Source organism: Prionailurus viverrinus, chromosome D3, assembly GCF_022837055.1.
Source record: "Prionailurus viverrinus isolate Anna chromosome D3, UM_Priviv_1.0, whole genome shotgun sequence".
NCBI lineage: Eukaryota > Metazoa > Chordata > Mammalia > Carnivora > Felidae > Prionailurus > Prionailurus viverrinus.
Window position 1 is genome coordinate 31,081,958 of NC_062572.1, and position 17,458 is coordinate 31,099,415.

At 53.1% G+C, this 17,458-nt stretch overlaps 1 protein-coding gene across 5 annotated transcripts in view; it reads right to left on the minus strand.

Annotated features, from left to right (window-relative positions):
* The window catches only part of PPM1F (protein phosphatase, Mg2+/Mn2+ dependent 1F), a 40,035-nt gene extending 23,223 nt beyond the window's left edge, over positions 1-16,812 (minus strand). For 3 of the 5 annotated variants that reach the window (XM_047827991.1, XM_047827992.1, XM_047827988.1), the window contains exons 1-4: positions 12,124-12,185; positions 10,295-10,541; positions 5,890-6,050; positions 570-772 (exon numbers count right to left, since the gene is read on the minus strand). In XM_047827991.1, coding sequence (XP_047683947.1) covers positions 570-772; positions 5,890-6,050; positions 10,295-10,491 — 561 coding nt within the window. In that variant the 5' untranslated portion in view covers positions 10,492-10,541; positions 12,124-12,185. Of the gene's footprint in view, positions 1-569; positions 773-5,889; positions 6,051-10,294; positions 10,542-12,123; positions 12,186-14,945; positions 14,960-16,755 lie in introns of those variants that run through there. The other 2 variants (XM_047827989.1, XM_047827990.1) reach the window with 2 other exon arrangements.
* Between the last annotated feature and the right edge of the window lie 646 nt (positions 16,813-17,458).

Below are 17,458 nucleotides of genomic sequence, written 5' to 3' on the forward strand. Positions count from 1 at the left end.
ACTGGGGTGGGTCTGGAAGAATCAGCATGGACTCTGCCATCAGATAGGTCAACCTGACTCAAGCATTAAGAACTGGAAGATTTGGAAAAGGACAACTCTCTGGAGTTGGTTTCACCTTCTATACTGAGTTGCTGGAGCATAAAATGAGGTGCGATGTACCAGCGGCTCCCAGTGCTGGAGATAGAGCAGAGCCCAGTAACTGTGAGTCTGGGGCAAATGAGAGAATCCTGGGGCTTCCCCTTACAACAGATTTGGGCAGACCATTCCCCTTCCTCAGTCCCTTAGCTGGGAAAGCAAGGTGGCCACGGTTGGTCTGGCCCAGAAGCCAGACGATGGGACAATGAATAGGACTGATGGGACGATGAATCGGGTCTCTCAGACCTCCTGGGAAGTGCTCTGCCTCACCTAGCACCTTGGCCTTCAGATGACAGCTACAGCCGTTACTCCTGCTTCGGCTCTGGCTAGAAGCTCTGATGGGAACCCCAGGTGGCCCCCACCCCCTGCACAAGGCCTCCTAGGCTGTTCTGCTTGGGGGCCAGGAGGTGGAAGACTAGAGGTGGAGCACTCACAGACAGGCCAAAGAGCTGGTTGAAGGCAGGAAGGCACACGTGCCGGTCCTCCATTTTGCGGCGAGTATTCCGGATGGCATGGATGGAGACCAGCCACTGCCGCTGAGGAACCTGGGCACTCGAGGGCACCTGCTTCTGCCACTGGCTGCATACTTCCCAGAGCTGGTTAAAGAAACTTCGCACCAGGCCCTTGGCATCCAGCACTGATGGGTATAACAGAAGACTGTTAGGGAAGCACCAACCAGACCAGCTGGGCTCCACTCGCTCTCCCTGCCACCCCTTCCCTGTGGCCCCTTTGGCTCAGCAGACAGCCCCCACCACAGGCTTGCACAGGCCCCATAAGCCCATGAACCCCCGGAGCATTCCGGCCTAGTAACAGGCACACCAGCCTAGTAAACTATGTGTGACAGCCTGTGTCATCAGCAGTGAGCAGTGTCTGGTTTGACAATATGCACAGGAAGGAACCTCCTGTCCCACAGTGAGCAACTCCACTCGTGGGAGCCCACCCCAAGGAAATAGCTGGAGACGCAAGGACAATTTAAGGATGAAGTAAAGAATCATTTACAATTGCGTGTTAATTAGAAACACTATGTATCCAGTGACAGAATAAATTACACTCTATTCTCTTGATGAAGAATTAAGCTGCTATTAATCATGATTTTCACAACTAAACATGCAATTGCCACATGGCCCAGCCACTGCAGCCCTGGGCTTTTATCCCAGAGAAATTAAAGCTACGCTCACACAAAAACCTGTGAGCCCCAGTCAGTGTTCCCAGCAGCTTCACCTGTAATAGGCGAAAACTGGAAATGGCCCAGATGTTTTTCACCATGTGAGTGGGTAAATTTCAGGACATCATGCCATGGGATACTGCTCGCAGCAGGAAAGAAAGGAAGGAGCTATTGGCAGGTCACAGAAACCCGGATGGATCTCCAGAGAAGTATGTGGAGTGAAAAAAGCCTATCCCCAAACTTACGTATTCTATGATTCCATTCATAGGCATTCTTGAAATGACAAAATTATAGAAATAGAGATTAATGGTTGTCAGGACTAGGGACAGGGCATGGGGTATTAGGGTGGCCATAAAGGGTAATGTGGGATCCTCATAGGATGAAACTGTTCTGTATCTTGGCTATGTCAAGATCTTGGTCGTGATACTTAAATATAGTTTTTCAAGATGTTACCATTGTGGAGGGACTGGGTAAAGAATGCATGGAATCCTTCTGTGTTCTTTTTTTTTTTTCTTTTAATAATGATGGCTTGATGGTTATTCTTTTATTTATTTTGAGAGAGAGAGAGAGTGTGTGAGTGAGCACAAGCCGGAGAGGGACAGAGAGAGAAGGAAAGAGAGGATCCTAGGCAGGCTCTGTGTTGACAGCGCAGAGCCTAATGCAGGGCTCGAACCTACGAATAGTGAGATCATGACCTGAGCCAAAATCTAGAGTTGGATGCTTAACTGACTGAGCCACCCAGGCGATTCCCTCTGTATTATTTCTTACAACTGCATGTGAGGCTACGGTTATCTCAAAATAAAGTTTAATGGAAAATAATTACAGTGTAAAACAAAAATGGCCTTTTAGAGTGTGTGAGCACGTAAAATGCTTATGTCATGATATTAAGGAAATGAGAAAAAGAGAACAGAAAATCCCACATACAGTTTGATTGTGAGGACATGAAAAAGCCTTTAGCTGCTTGGACTCGGAAAATAAAATGCAGGAAAGGCATACAATCAAAATGTCAGCAGTGGTTGTCTGCAGGTGGTAGCTCTGCCTGTGAGGTTTTTTTCTTAAGAATGCTTTCTTAGTGCCTTTTCAATTTTCCATGACAAGTGTTAGCCCTAGTAATCGTTTCAAAATATGTCCATAAACTCATTGATGCTTTGATTGGGAGCCCGGTTTCCTTCCCCTCAAGCATGGGCCTTAGTGACCTGCTCCTAGTAAACAGAATAAAATGGAAGTGACCATGACAGCTTCCTAAGAGACACTGTGGCTCCCACCTTGCATGCTCTCCCTCTCCCTGTCTGTCTGTGTCTCTCTCTCTCTGTGTCCTGGTGAATCACTGGCCCTGAGGGAAGCCGGCTGCCATACTGTGAGGATCCTCAAGAAGCCCTGTGGAGGGTCCACATGGTAAGGAACTGAGGCCTCCTGCCAATAGCCAAGTGACTGAACCACCTTGGAAATGGAACCTCTGCCCCCACTGGTTGTCAGCTCGTGACCACGATCTCCTGAGAGACCCTGGGCCAGAACCACCAGCTCAGCTGCTCCCAAATTCCAGACCCACAGAAACTATGGGATAATAAATGTTTAAGCCACTAAATTTTGGGAGAATTTGTTATGCAGCAACAGGTAACAGCTTCTACAACATGGCTTAAAAAAAAAGTGGGGGCGGAGGCTCAGTGGCTGACTTGGTTGGGTGCTCGACTTGGTTCAGGTCATGATTTCATGGTTCATGGTACTGAGCCCCTTGTTGGGCTCTTCCCTCACAACGCAGGGATTCTATCTCTGCCCCTCCTGCTCTCTCTCTCAAGGTAAATAAATAAACATTTAAAAAAATCCTATCTAAACCTGTTTTCTAAAGAAAAGATTAACAAGGAACAGGTCCCAAGGAAACCTCAGGTGACATGCCTCAGAGACTCTGTTCATTTCCACATGTAAAGCCCTCCTGGGACTCCTGCTGGCCCAGGTACATGCAGCAGGTACAGGTGAGTCAGAGCCAGTCACCTGGGGGGGGGGGGGGGGTTTGAGGGCAGACTGAGGAGTGTTGCAGGTCACACGTATAGGACTTGGGGTGTTGGAGAAGAGCTCCTGCCCAAAGGCAGTGGCTATAGAAGAAAAAGAGAGGCAGAGACAAGGTGGGGGGGCAGAGAGAGTCTGAGAGCACAAGAGGCTACGGGAAGACACATCTGAGGGAATCCATGCACCAAGGCGGGGGTGTCTAGAACTGGCCACTGCCACCATACCCAGGAAACAAGGGCCATTCAGGTGTCTGGCAAGAAACGGGAGACCATCAGGACTGGACTGAGGGGCTGTGGGTACAGGAAGGCTCAGCTCAGGGAAGACAGGTCCACATGCACTTGGCCCAGTGAACCCCCTGCCAACAAGTCAGGACCGTCATTCAGCTGGACTGCACAGTGCCGCCTCCCCCAGTCTCCTCCTTCTCTCCTCTGCAGATGGCTATGCTCGTATGACTACCTGAGCTGTTGGGCTCCTTTCTTCCCCCTCTGGGCTCTGCTTTTATTAGGCCTGAGACACCCAGGGAGGCACAGGGCACCGTGTACCCTCTTGCCTTAGGTTGTCCTATCATTTCCGTCAGCGTGTTTGAACTTGAATCTCAGCTTAAGCAAAGGCAATTACCACTGACAACGATAAGCAATGGATAAGCAATGGGAGGTTCGGCTGGCTCACAGACTCCTGATGCCACTGGCAGGAGATGCCTGCTTGTCTGGCTGAGGGCCTCATCCAGGCGCCCATAGGACCTGCTCACTGGGGAGGGGCTGGCTGGCGTTCCCACCTGACACAGCTACAGAGGTCTTAATCATATCTCTGTCCTTGAGCAGTGATGCTTATAACACCTGCCATGATGCCAATTTTGCATGAATGGCTTCGAAATGATAGACTTAACAATGTTCTGCTCCAGTGACAGGGATAGCTGATCAAGACCACAGGCCCAGGCCTGCGTGGAGGGTGGGGGCAGTCTGTGATTTCCTCCTACATGGGCCCCTCCCTCCTTCACTGGCCTGCGGGAACCCCCAGGTGTAGGGCGCTGCGGGTGCCAGCCACCGCCTGGGGCCTTCCTGCCAGCAGGTGGCGCTGGTTTCCCGCTGGGACTCTTGGGTGGGGCACTCCCTTTGTGGGGCTGTGTGCCTGCAGGCTTTGCAGAGGACAATGGCTGCCTGTCACTGTGGGCCTCAGTCTCCCGCAGCTCCCAGGCAGGAAGGCAAGGCAATGCTGGGATGGAACGTGGGCAGGGAGCCAGGGAAAAGGCAGGGCACACGGCTGAGGGCTTGGCACCTGCTGAAGCGAGAGGCCACATGGTTTTCCTCTTTCTCCCCAGCCTGTTCTTGGTTTGTCCTCAATGCTCGTGCTAATGCTAAGCTTAAAGTAACATAGGTAATAAATGCGTGACCTGATGGAAGTAATTATATGCAATACATAAAGAGACAGAATCAGTAAATTGTACAGTAGTCTCCCGCTCCCATCTGCTTGCCTTCCGCAGTCTCAGTACAGGCAGTCAACTGTGGTCTGGAAGATGATCCTCCTCCTGATGTATCGTCAGAAGGTCGACAGTGACCTAACGCTACCCTGTAATGCCAGGTCATTCACCTACTTCATCTCATCATGTAGGCATTTAATTATCTCACACCAACACCAAGAAGGCGAGTATAGTACAGTAAGATATTCAGAGAAAGACCACACTCATACCACTTTTATGACAGCATATCGTTATAACTGAGTATCAGCTATTGTTGTTAATCTCTTACTGTGCTTAGTTTATAAATTCAAGTGCTCATAGGTATGTGTGTATAGGAAAAAATGCAGAATGTATAGGGTTTGGTACCATTTGCGGTTTCGGGCCTCCCCTGGTGGTCTTGGAATATATCCCCCTTGGGTGAGAGGGGGGATCCTACTGTATTAGGAAAGTGAAAGAAAGACATGCAAAATAAGAGCCCTGACTGTTTCTGGGTTCCTCAGGCTGGGCGGTGTGGCTTGGGGCCCACCCTGCTAGCCAGTCTCCCAGGAGGAGGCAGACAAACAAGCCCCATCGGCCCATCCCCAAGCCAGCTTTCAGACACTGCAGAGTCTCCACCTGACTGGGTCCTGAGTTGGATCGGCCCAGGCAACAGGCCCAAGCTCTGGCATTTTCTACCAGCTGGACCCTGAGGCCGCCCCCAGCAATGGCTCACGTCACCCTCCTGACTCCCACGCCACCCTGGGGCAATGTCATCTGAGGCAGAAGAGCAAGTGGGTGGCTGAGTTACCACCTCAGTCTCCTCCCATGTAAAACGGGAAAAGCGTTATTCATCTCCTGAGCTGTTCTGAAGCTCAGCTGCCCTCCCTCTGCTGACCTTGTGCTGGTGTGTTTTCTCTGCACCTCCATTCTGCCACACTGTCATGAACACATGTGGCCAGCGCTGCCCTTTTGTGGCCCTCAGCCACATGCTGCCTGAGACCACCCCTCTAGCAGCAAAATAGGAAAGGCTGTGGAGCCCAGGTGAGCCCTGACATCTCCCAAACTGGCACTCCCCTGAGGCCTGTCCCTTGTCTGGCTGGTGAGTCTGTCATGGGCTAAGCCTCCAGGCCAGGGAGGGAAGAGAACTCACGGGTCACAGGGGCCTTCTCTTCCTCGTTGTCATCTTCCTCCTCCTCCTCCTCCTCCTCCTCCTCCTGTCTGGGCAATTTCCTGAATTCAGAAAGGTCCATCTGCAGCAGCTGGGAAACCGCCTCGTGGGCCAGACATGAAGCAAGTGGTGGGGGAGCATTCCTGGGGACAGGAACAAGAAGTGAAGTGGGGCTGGCACTTCAGCAGAAGCTAATACCCCAGTGCCTACCCGACTGTTCCAGATGAGAGACCTCCTTTCCACTCAGGGGGCCCTGCCGGAGGTAGTGATAACTGCTCGCACCACAATGTGCAGCCGCAAGGAGCAGGTCAGCCTCCGGGCCTCAAGGAGCTGGATGGGACATCCACTCAATGCCATTCATCAGGTCCCAAGCTACACCAAACATGGGTAGGGCTGGTGGGGAAGAGATGTGTCTGCTGGCCCCCGTGACTGGGCCGGACAACTGCCCAATATCCAGACTGTTGACAGCTCATGGTCACCAATACCACCTGGGGACCTCTAGGGTTTCGAGTCTTATGGGTTGAATTGTGTCCCCCCAAATTCATATGTTGAAGTTCTAACTACCAATGCCTCAGAATGTGAGCTTATTTAGAAATAGATGCAATTAAGTCACACTGGAGTAGGGTGGGTCCCTAATCCAGTAACATACAGGAAATTCAGACACAGATGCACACAGGAAGAACTCTATGCGGAGATGAAGGCAGAGGCTGGGGTAATGAGCCAGAAATCACCAGAAGGAACCAGCCCTGCTGATACCCTGATCTTGGACTCCAGCTTCCAGAACTCTGAGACAACACATTTTTTGTGTTTAAATTGCTTGGCCTGTGGTGCTTCTCACACCATGTCCATGGAAAGCCTTCCATGGCTCCCCCATGTGTAGGGGTCAATCCCCTTGGTGTCCCTATACCTCTAGATGCATCCTGACCCCAGAATCTGCCTCCCCACCAGTGGGGCTCTCCACCAGTGGGAGCCCTTCACAGACCAGAGGATGTGTGCTCATCCTTGTGTGTCTGTTCTTGAGGGCTGGGGGGCAACGCCCAGGGTAGCCAGCAATTCTCTGCTGGGCAGATGCAACTGGCTTTCCCCTAAGGGCAACCACTTCCCAACAGCCAGACAAATGGGTCACTTCTCTTTGGGGGCTGGGTGTCCGTGGTGTGTCTATAGATGGTCTTAGGAATCTACTGGGATGAATTTGTGATTTAAAAGGAGAAGGTGACTCAGGGGAGAAGCCTCTGGAACTGCCTTTAGAAAACAACCAGCCAAGACATGAGAAATGAGTTCCTCTGCTGTTTGGGGATTTCCTGCTAACTACTGGTTTTCCTTGTTCAAGCAGGGAGAAGGGGCGTTGCTCCCGGGGAGGTGGTGCTGTGACTTCCTGCAGGCCTGCAGAGGCCACCAGGGTCAGGGAAGCAGCTTCCAGCAGTGGTGACTCAGACAATGCTTGGCCTCAGGCCACAGGCCTCACTGCCTGGATGCAGGGTCCACCCCCATTCAGGGGTCATCTGCCCGTGCACCCTCCAGGCCCGTGGGCCCTGCAGCAGTCAGAGCTCCTAAAGATTCAAGAAGGTGCTACAATGAACAGAAGGTGTGTGCAAGACCTAGGTACCCAAGAAATGCTCTAGTCTCACTTGCCTGCCTCAGGATTTTCAAGTTTGCAGTCTAGTAGCAAAGACAGAAATGCAGATGAATAATTATAGTGTAAGGTACAAACTGCTTGGGGACCTGAGACAGGACACAGAACCGCTAACAAGGGGGAAGACAGGATATAAATCATTGCACCCTTGAACTTGGTGATCTGACTTCCTAACAGTCTCATGAATGACACCATTTACAATCCGGAAAAATGCCATGTGCCACTATGCTTAGAGCCCCTTACACCCAGAGGCCTGCACACCAGTGACAGGAACAGGAAACAGACGGACAGGAGCCCACCAAGAAGCTGCCAGGAACGTGCTGTGGGGTGTTCCTGACAGACACAGTGTAGACAACACGTGACCACATGTGTGACTATCGGGTCTACACAGGGAAGAAATACTAGAAAAGGATGAAAATAACTGAAGATAAATCCCTTAAGATGACTGGAAAATACATGCCTTTACAATATTACGTTTTTGTTTTAAGTAGGTTTCGCGGAGCCCAACGCTGGGGCTTGAACTCATAACCCTGAGAGCAAGGCCTGACCTGACATCAAGAGTCGGATGCTTAACTGACTGAGCCACCCAGGCATCCCCACAATATTATGTTTTAAAAGTGTTTTAAGATGGATTTATTAGGGGGCTTACAGGGGCCATGACCCTTGGCCTCTCCCTCATGGCTAATGATCTCAGGTCTACTCCACCATCCTGCTAATTAACAGGGTGCCTGTTCAACACCTGAGCCCAGGCACTGCCACTAGGGCCTCATGAGGTCCCATGTCACCTCAAGCAAGTCCTGCTTTTCTCCTCCATGTAGCCTGAGACACATGGCCTCTGACATAACTAAAACTCCCTCACCCCCATGGCCCTGCACCCTGCAGACCCCTCCAACTGACCCCTGACTTCTCCAGCTCAGGCCCATCCCTAGGCAGGAGGGCTGGTCACTTGCTCCTGCCACTGCCTGGCTGCCCTCCTCTTCCTCACCCCCTTGCATCTCCATCACCACAGAGCAAAACCAGCCCTACCTTCCGGGATTCCCGCCCCTCTGGGCATGTCCCTCCTCTCTGTTCTTCCCTCCACACACCGGCAGCTGACTGACTGTTCACACTGGTAGCTTGTCCTTCTTCTGACTCTGACCTACTAGCCTGGGGCTCTCTCCCGCCTCCATCCCCAGGTCACTTTCTCTTTATCCCTGTGGATGTGTCTTCATCCCTGGCATACCAGGCACCATGCTGGTGCTCTCACTCTCCCCAGGCTCTTGGCTCTCATGCAGGGGCAGCCGGGGTACCAATCCTCCCTGGCTTGCATTTCCCCCCCGCAGCCCCTAAGCCCTCACAGAAGTCCCAACGGCTGCTGTGGGGACAGACCTTGTGGCCCTGGGCCCTGAGGGAGGCAGAGCCCTGGGAGCCCTCCTCTCCCCTCTCCAGACTCTAGCAACTTCGGCCTACTACATTTCACCAACTTGCTTTATGCCACCTGCCTCTAAAATATTTCCTCAAAGCAGAACAGAACAAGCCAGTAACACCCTTTGCACATGCCACACCCTAAAGGGACATGGTCACCGGGCATGTCTTCCTGAGCTCTGTGGGCTGTGGGACTGTCAGGGTAGACACGGGCCAGCTCACACTGACCTTCACGCTCATTGACTCAGGCTCCCACCCCATATGCGGTGAGCAAGAGTCCTGAACTCTGCTGGATCCCACCAAGCAGGCCCTCAGGGCAGGGTGTGTGTGCAGGGGTAGAGCTGACCTGCCACAAAGGAAGCATGCTTGGGGACACTAAAATAAAATGCCAGTATGCTGAGGCCAGGTGTGTGTCCCACTTTAGGGGTGACACAGTGACTAGGGACTGTGGGCCCAGCCCCTGGGGAGGGAGGAGGTTCACACAGATGCTGCATGGCCTACTAGCCCTTACTATCTGTTTCTTTCTCCTTTCAAATCTGCTAAGCTTGCTGTGTCTCATCTCTGCGCCTCAGCTGCCACCTGTGAACAGCAGACAGTATAACCTGGGCATTGTGGCCACGGGCAGAGTGGTAGGCACACGGCCTGGCCCTTGCCCACCCTGAGGCCTTGGCCAGTCTCTTAACTCACCTGGCCTTTGCCTCCCCATCTGTGAAATGGGACAGAAACAGGATCTGCTGCACCTGTCATGGGTTCAACTGTGTCTCCCCACCCCCCCCCCCAAAAGATATGTTGAAGTCCTAACCTGCAGTGGCTCAGAATGTCACCTTATTTGGATTTAGGGTCTCTGCAGGTGTAAGATGAGGCCATACTGGAGCAAGGTGGGCCCTAAATCTAATAAGACCGGTGTCCTTATGAGAAGAAACCCAGACACAGAGAATGCCACATGAAGACAGACACACGGGGGGAATGCCATGTCACGATGAAGGCCAGACTGCTGTGATGCATCTACAGGTGAAAGAATACTAAGTCCTGCTGGCAAGAAGCTAAGAGAAAGGCCTGGAACTAATTCTCCACAGTCTTTGTTTGAGAGAGCATGACCCCGCCGACACCTTGATCTCTGACTTTTGGCTTCCAGAACCATGAGAATATACATTTCTGTTGTTCTAAGCCACCCAGCCTATGAGTTTATGATGACAGCCCTGGGAAAGCAATGCATCACGGTTATGGGGATGGAAGAGGAGGCAGGACATGTGGGGTGAGTGGCAGCTGAGGTCAAGTTCAACACATGGCACATGCCAAGCCCCTTGCTCCCATCCCGTGTGGTCCCCTCCTGGCTGGTACACCGCTTACCTGCTGCTCAGGAAGCCCATCGCCAGCTCGGCCAGCTCACCCTCCACCTCCTCCTGACTCAGCACTGTTCCTGGGACCTTCCATGGCAAAGGGCTCTCTGGGCTCAGTGGGGCTGGGAAGTCATGGAGGAAGGCATCCAGGAAGCCTGGGATCTCCTCTGCCATTTGGCTGCTCTGCTGTGGGTCTCCAGAGGCCATGTCCACAGCATCCCGGGGGGGCTCTGCTGGGGTTCCGGGTGATCTTCACTCTGAGGAGAGATGTGAGGGTCAGCAAACACAGTGCCCTGCTCTTGGGGTAACTGTGCCCTCACCCCACAATGTTGAGTGTGTGGTGCCTTGCTTTCTCTCCTTTACCTCGAAACATCATATGGCAGGTACTACACCAAGCCCAGGGCCTCAAGGCAGAAGGGCAGGGCTACTGGCTTCACATATAGTTCAGAACACCCAAGTAAGTGGGAGCAACGACGCTGATCAGTGTCCTGACATGTGTCCAAGAGGGGATACTTGGGAGCCCAAGAGAAGGAGACAGAGCTGAAATCAGAGGCCACATGGGTGCCCTGAAGGAGAAGTGACAGAGAAGGAAGGTGTGTTCCTGGTGGAGGATGGCTGGCATGGCCAAGGGCGGGCAGCAGAGGGACTCCGGGGCCAGGCCATTGAGGCAAAAAAACACAACAGGTAATTCAACCTGACCCTGGGACCTCGGGAGCCAGAAGGTGAGGAAGTGATACCATCAGGTCTGTCAGCATAGAAGAGAGAAGGGACATCGGTCAGGGGAAGAAAAAAAAAGAGTCTGGACAGTGCCAGGGCTGACCCTGGGCTGTTTTGGACATGGACAAGAGGGGGAGTAGGAAGGGGCCCCAGAGGCTGCAGGGCACCCCAGGGGCGTGGGCAGGACAGAAGCCAGGAAACATCTGGCTTGGGGACATCTGTGATGTGTTTTCTCCAACAGGAACAGTCCTGGGCCTCCTAAGCCCTGGCTGAAGGAGAAGCACCAGGGAGAGCCCAGGCTGCTGGGTACTGGGCACTGGCTCCCACCTGTCAGGCTCTTCCTCCCTCATCCTCAGGAAGGCCAAGGGCTTACTAGCTGCCAAGCCATAACAACCTTGGGAGCTAGGACGAGCCCCCATTTCACAGAAGGGAACAGTGAGGCTTGGAGAGGGGCAGCCCTTTGACAATGGATGGTAGGGTCCAGGAGGGATTCTGGAGCCCACAGTCATCACCACCCTGCCCAGCTCTTCTCCCACGAGGGCCTCACTCACTCATGGATCCTGCCCTATTATCCTCCCCAAAGTGGGCCTCCAGCTCCTCTCTCCCAGCTCAGGACCTCCATGCACTGCCAGCCCATCTTCTTCCCTTACCCTGCCCCCTTGGGCCAGCAAAGGCCTGTCTGTCAGACTCCTGCGTGGCCCGCCTGGACTCCTGCTTCTCATGTTCAGCCCTCTAGACTCAAATGGGTCTGGAGCCTGTCTTCTGGCATACACCCTTCCCTGTTCACTCTCAAAGCTCCACTTCCTACCCCACATCCAGGTGTGCCACACCCTGGCCACACAGGCGCCTGAGCCCACCTGAGCATAGGCGCCTGATCTCCAGGTTTGTGAGTTTGAGCCCCACGTCAGGTCCTGCGCTGACAATGCAGAGCCTACTTGGGATTCTTGGTCTCCCTCTCTCTCTCTGCCCCTCCTCTGCTCTCTCAAAATAAATAAACTTAAGAAAAAACCCCCAAAAAGCAGAAAAGCACAGGGTGAAAAGGAGAGGGAAAGTTCAATGTCTAATCTGGGAGAAATTTGGAGGGACATGGGAGGTAAACAAAAAACAAACAAACAGGGGCACCTGGGTGGCTCAGTCAGTTCGGTGTCTGACTTCTGCTTAGGTCATCATCTCCCAGTTTGTGAGTTCGAGCCCCGCGTTGGGCTCTGTGCTGATAGCTCGGAGCCTGGAGCCTGCTTCGGTTTCTGTGTCTCCCTCTCTCTCTCTCTCCTCTCCTCAGCTCATGCTCTGTCTCTGTCTCAAAAAGAAATAAACATTAAAAAAAAATTAAAAAAAAAACAAACAAAAAACAGAAAATCTCTCTCTTTCGGAGACTTGTCAAAAGTCGACTTTTTAAAGTGGCCACAGAAATAATATAGAAATGAGGGCACTTATGATGGAAGGTAATGGGGACAGATTTAAAATCACTGCCATTCTTCACGTTTACTTACAAATAGACGTAAGTACAACGTGACCCCAGGTTACAAAAGGCAAACAAGTAAAAAGAAAAAAAAAAAAAAAAAAAAGATGGTCAAAGAGAAGCAGAAATCAAGACAAGAGCAGGTCGGAAAACTGTATTCTAACCATAAAGGTGAGACTTTGTGAACTGGGAAGATCAGAAAGGGCTGGGAGCCTTGTGGGGGGCGGTGAGAGTCAACCGGGGAGAAGGCAGGCTGGCAGAGCCGCACAGCACAGCAGAGCACAGAGAACCAAGCCGGAGAAAAATAAGAAGACTGTGTATTTCCCAGCAGCCTCTGACACCCTCAGGCAGAGAAGGAGGCCAAGCCACTTCTTCTGCCAGCGAACACCTCTGGCCTGTTGCTTAGCGGGGAGACAAATGTGAGTACCGCAGAGCTGCCCTCAAGCAACAGCCTGCACCCCCACTCCTCCTTCATGAAATGCCTTCTGCCTCCCAGCAATTCCGAGCCCAGAAACAATACTCATACAGGCACTGGAATCTTAGGCGGCACAAAGAGAGAGCCTCTTAAGTGTATGATTAAGACCAAAATGAGAGGAGGGCTTGCTCGCTAACCACCCCAAAATGCACAGGAGGGCCCTAGTTTGAGACACTCCCTCCTCCCCCCCGTGTAAATAAAGCACAGAATTGAAGACCCTTCACCTGCCACCTCACTTGACAGGGGGCATTTGCTCAATGTTCTGGAATGCAGGAACCTCCTTGGGATGCTGTTTTCTGTGCCTGAAGTCCCCTTCCCCAGAGCCTGCCCCTTTCCCTGGGGGTTGGTGGCCCCTCCTCTCTGTCTCTGCCCCATGCCCACTGCCCCAAGCCCAGGGTCAGGCACAGGCCTGGATGGCAGCCGGTGACATGCCTGCTGAGTTGGGTAGGGGTCAGGGGTGAGTGGGGACGGCAGCACGGGCGTGACAGTGCTTGTGTGCATGCTTGGCCTGTATTTGCCAGGGTGTGACTGGCTTATTCCCAGGGCCTGCGCCAGCTGCCCTCCTTTGTTAGACAAGCGGGTGGCCCAGAGCCATCCTCCCTGCTGAGGACCAACCAGGCTTGTCTCTGTATCACCTGGCTGAGGCAAGGGGCCAGGAGAGGAACCAGGACACGGCTTTCCTTCCCTGGGGCCCAGCTGGGGTAAAAGTCAAGAGTAATTTCCTTCCTTGTCCTTCTTTTTTTCAACAAACTCCAAATCTGTGATGTCTGCCATACATACATACATAAGCAAAACAATCCCTGCCCCCAGGAGCCTAGGGCCGAAAGATAAAGGCATGAAGAGGGCAGGAGGGAGAGATTCCAAAAGTAAAGGGGGCCCCAGAGACAGCCCCAGTGCTAGGAGGGGCAGGGGACAGAGCTGTGGCCCTGAGCTCTTGCAGGACCACCTGGAGGGGGCAGTCTCAGCAGCCAGCTGGCAGGTGGTGCAACATGAGCCAGAACTCTGTTGGGCGCCCTGACTGTGTGCACTGGTGAGGGGTTCTGAGGAGGGGAGCTCGTGCGTAAAGTCTGTGCAAATCATTAAGGCCCAGGGGTGGGCATGGGAGGAACACTGGGCTACCAGCCCCCTTGTCACCTGCCTCAACCAGACTGGGCACACTTGGCCCATGGCCGGGTCCTCGGGGCTCCGGGAATGACGCTGCTCGTCGGCTGGCAGCCGCGGAGGCCGGCATAACGGTGCCGCCAGCCTACATCTGCCAGGGGCCCGAGGCTGCCAGCAACAATGGCAGTCTTCCTGCATCTCCGTCTTTTTACCTCCCGGCAACCTGTTGTCATTAATCCCCCTTTACAGGTGGGGGTTGCAGCAAAAGAACCAAGTGAGTTGTTGGAAGTCCCTCAGTGGGGTTCACACTCGGGAGTCTATGGAGCCTGGCCCCTAACTGCAACAGAAACCCTGCCCACCCATCATTGGCCACCAGCCTGGGGATTCAGTCCCTCTTGGCTTCCCTTCTTTCATTTCTGTGCTCATCACCCTGGTCCAGCCCCTCACCTCCGAGTTCCTGTGCCTTGTCTCGTGGCATACCCTTTTGCCCCTCAGACCTCTTTGATCCAAGCTCTGCTGAAACTGTCACACCTTTGGGTCTAGCACACGGTCTTCCATGTGCTAGACCCCAAATAAAAAATACTTATTTTCCTCTAGTTTATCAGTTTTGACTCATAAGCTCAACTAATGCATATGTGTACAACTGCATTTTTCTAGATCGTGTGGACAAAATACTTTAGAGTCCTGCTTGACTTCAGGAGGTAGGAGTAATGCAAAAAAATAGCAATCCTTAAGAACGGAAACTGCATCGTTACAAAGTATTGCCTTCATCTTTAAAAACTTGTCCGTAAATGGAGAATTTTCTTTCTTTATTCCTAAGCAACCGCGGGGAAGAATATGGTGTCAATTTTCCAGATCCTTTTCTACATATGTGACATTTTTCTCTTTAAAAAACGTGGTAAGGGGCACCTGGGTGGCTCAGTTGGTTAGGCGTCCGACTTTGGCTCAGGTCATGATCTCATGGTTTGTGAGTTTGAGACCCGCATTGCGCTCTGTGCTGACAGCTCAGAGCCTGGAGCCTGCTTTGGATTCTGTGTCTCCTTCTCTCTCTGCCCCTCCCCAACTTGTGCTCTGTCTATGACTCTCAATAAATACATAAATGTAAAAAAAATGTGGTGAAATATACATGACCTACAATTTATCATTCTACCCCAATTCTTAGGTCTAGGGTTCTATGACATCAAGTACATTCACACTGTTGTGCAACCACTTTTTACAGGTGTTACTTTCTCTGTACTGAAGTCAGGAAGCCCACCCCTGTCTTCTTGGGTGTTATCATGGCCCTTTGTGCAGGGAACCTGGCAAGTGTGACGGCAGAAGCAAGATGCTGGCTGCCTTCTGCCACTGCCAGTGGGTGGTGTAGGCTGAGATAAGCAGCCTGAGGACTGGCACCTTCAAAGAGGAAGTTAAAACATTCTTCGGAGAACAGGGATCAGCAGAGAAAGGTTTTTAAAGACAGGGTTGGCCTCAGGCAATATCTCAAAAGGAATTCTACAAATGAACTTGTATAGAGGTTTACAACTTTCAAAGTGGTCTTCACATTGGTATTTGTTTTGATACCTCTTGCACAACTAGGCTGAGAAGTACATGCTGTCAGGCCACACTGCGAATGAAGAAATAGGCTTGGGGAGGGTAACAACCCACCTAAGGTCACACATGAGGAAATGGCAAAGCCGGACTCACATGAGGTCTTCTGATGCCTTTTGTCACTTTCAGCTCAGTTGTAGGAAGAAAAGAGTGAGATTTGACAACAGGCCAGATATGGGCATAAAGGGCAGAAGTGAGCTAGAGATGACTGACCTCAGAGTGTTGGCCCTACATTCTATCTCCCATGGTGGGAGTACAGCTTGGCGGACAGAACTTGTCCCAGGAAATACCATAAGGACCTGTGTTCCGCTGGATGGAAGGCTGTGGGGGAGGAGTCCATCACCATCAACCGGTCCTCACTATGTGTTAGGTCCTGCATTAAAATCTCTACAATCAGGTGTCATCTCTCCCTATTGCACAGAGGTTGGGAAGCTTGGGTGAGGTCACACAGCTACCAGTGGTGGTGGAGTCCATCACCTCCCTGCCTGAGATTTAGATTTCACACATCTGGGGCTAAAGTTGCAGCAGCCCAAGGATTCCCTTTTATTAAAACACTCACTTTAAATACACTTGGAAGAGGGCCATGGGTGGAGGCAGGCCTTGGGGTAGGGGCACGTGGGCAGAGGTGTGGTCTGGCAAAGGTGCAGGGACTGGTGGGGTAGGGGTCAGGGCAGTGGGTCCAGGCCAGATGCTCCTAGGAATGGGAGCTCCGTCCGGGCAAATGGGGGGCACGTCACCCCTCAGCATCCATTCCGCTTCACCGCCCCCAGTTCCCACCTGGCCTTCGGCTCGGCCACACCCCCGTCGGCCCAATGGCCCCCCAATTCTACATCTTTGTCTCCCCTGCCCTCCAATTCCCTGCCTCGAGTTCCTCAGGCCCCCAAGTGTTCCCTCCGCTCTTCAGCTTCCCTACTCGGCCCCTGAACCCCTTGGGTCTTCCCATCTCGGCCTCCCTGCCTCCCCAGCCCCCTATTCCGCACCCTCTGGTTCCTCAGCGCCTCGTTTCACCCCTATATGCCTCAGGTCCCCACCTGAGCCTCACACCAGTGCGGTCAGCCCTCCGGTCCCACGCCCCCCCCCCCCCCCCCCCCCCCCCCCGGGCTCCTCATTCCCCAGACCCCAAGGGCCTCACCTGCTACTCCGCCACTCCGGACCCCGAGAGCCGCTCCTGGCCGGCCCCGCCCACTTCCCGTCCCCCGCCGCCGCGGGCTCCGCGCAGGCGCAGTCGGACGGCGGGCGGGTGGGGTCAGGCCTCTGCTGCCCCCTGGTGGCCTCGCGGCCCTTTCATTACAAGTGGTGAAGAGCAGCGCCGCAACCAAAGGGTCGTGCGGCCACGCAGCGCCGCCGCCCCCCCCCCCCCCCCCCCCCCGCCCATCCTGGATTCTGAAGCAAAAACGCTCACCAGCGAATTGTTTCACTTCTCGAGCCTTGGGTTGCTGGGTAGACGGGGGAAAGCAACACCTACGTAACAGCGCCCAGACTTTAAGCAGCACGTGTTGTCGGCGGCTGGTGAGTGGCAGAGCAGGGTCCGAGACTGCCCCGGGGGCGCGGACCACCAGGCCAGGGGCACAGTGCCTGGGGCCCAGCATACTTTTAGCGGTTGTGTTAGTTTCTTATTGCTGCTGTGACAATTACCACAAACTTAACACAAATTTATTTATTTATGATTCTGGAGATCAGAAGTCCGCAGAGCTCTCAATGGGCCTTAAGTTCCTAGTGTCGGCAGCATGCGTGCCTGAATTTCTGGGTGCTCTGGGGGGAATCCGTTCCTTAGCCTTACCGATTCTAAAGACTGCCCATTCCTTGGCTGGCAGCCTCTTCCATCTTCAAAGCCA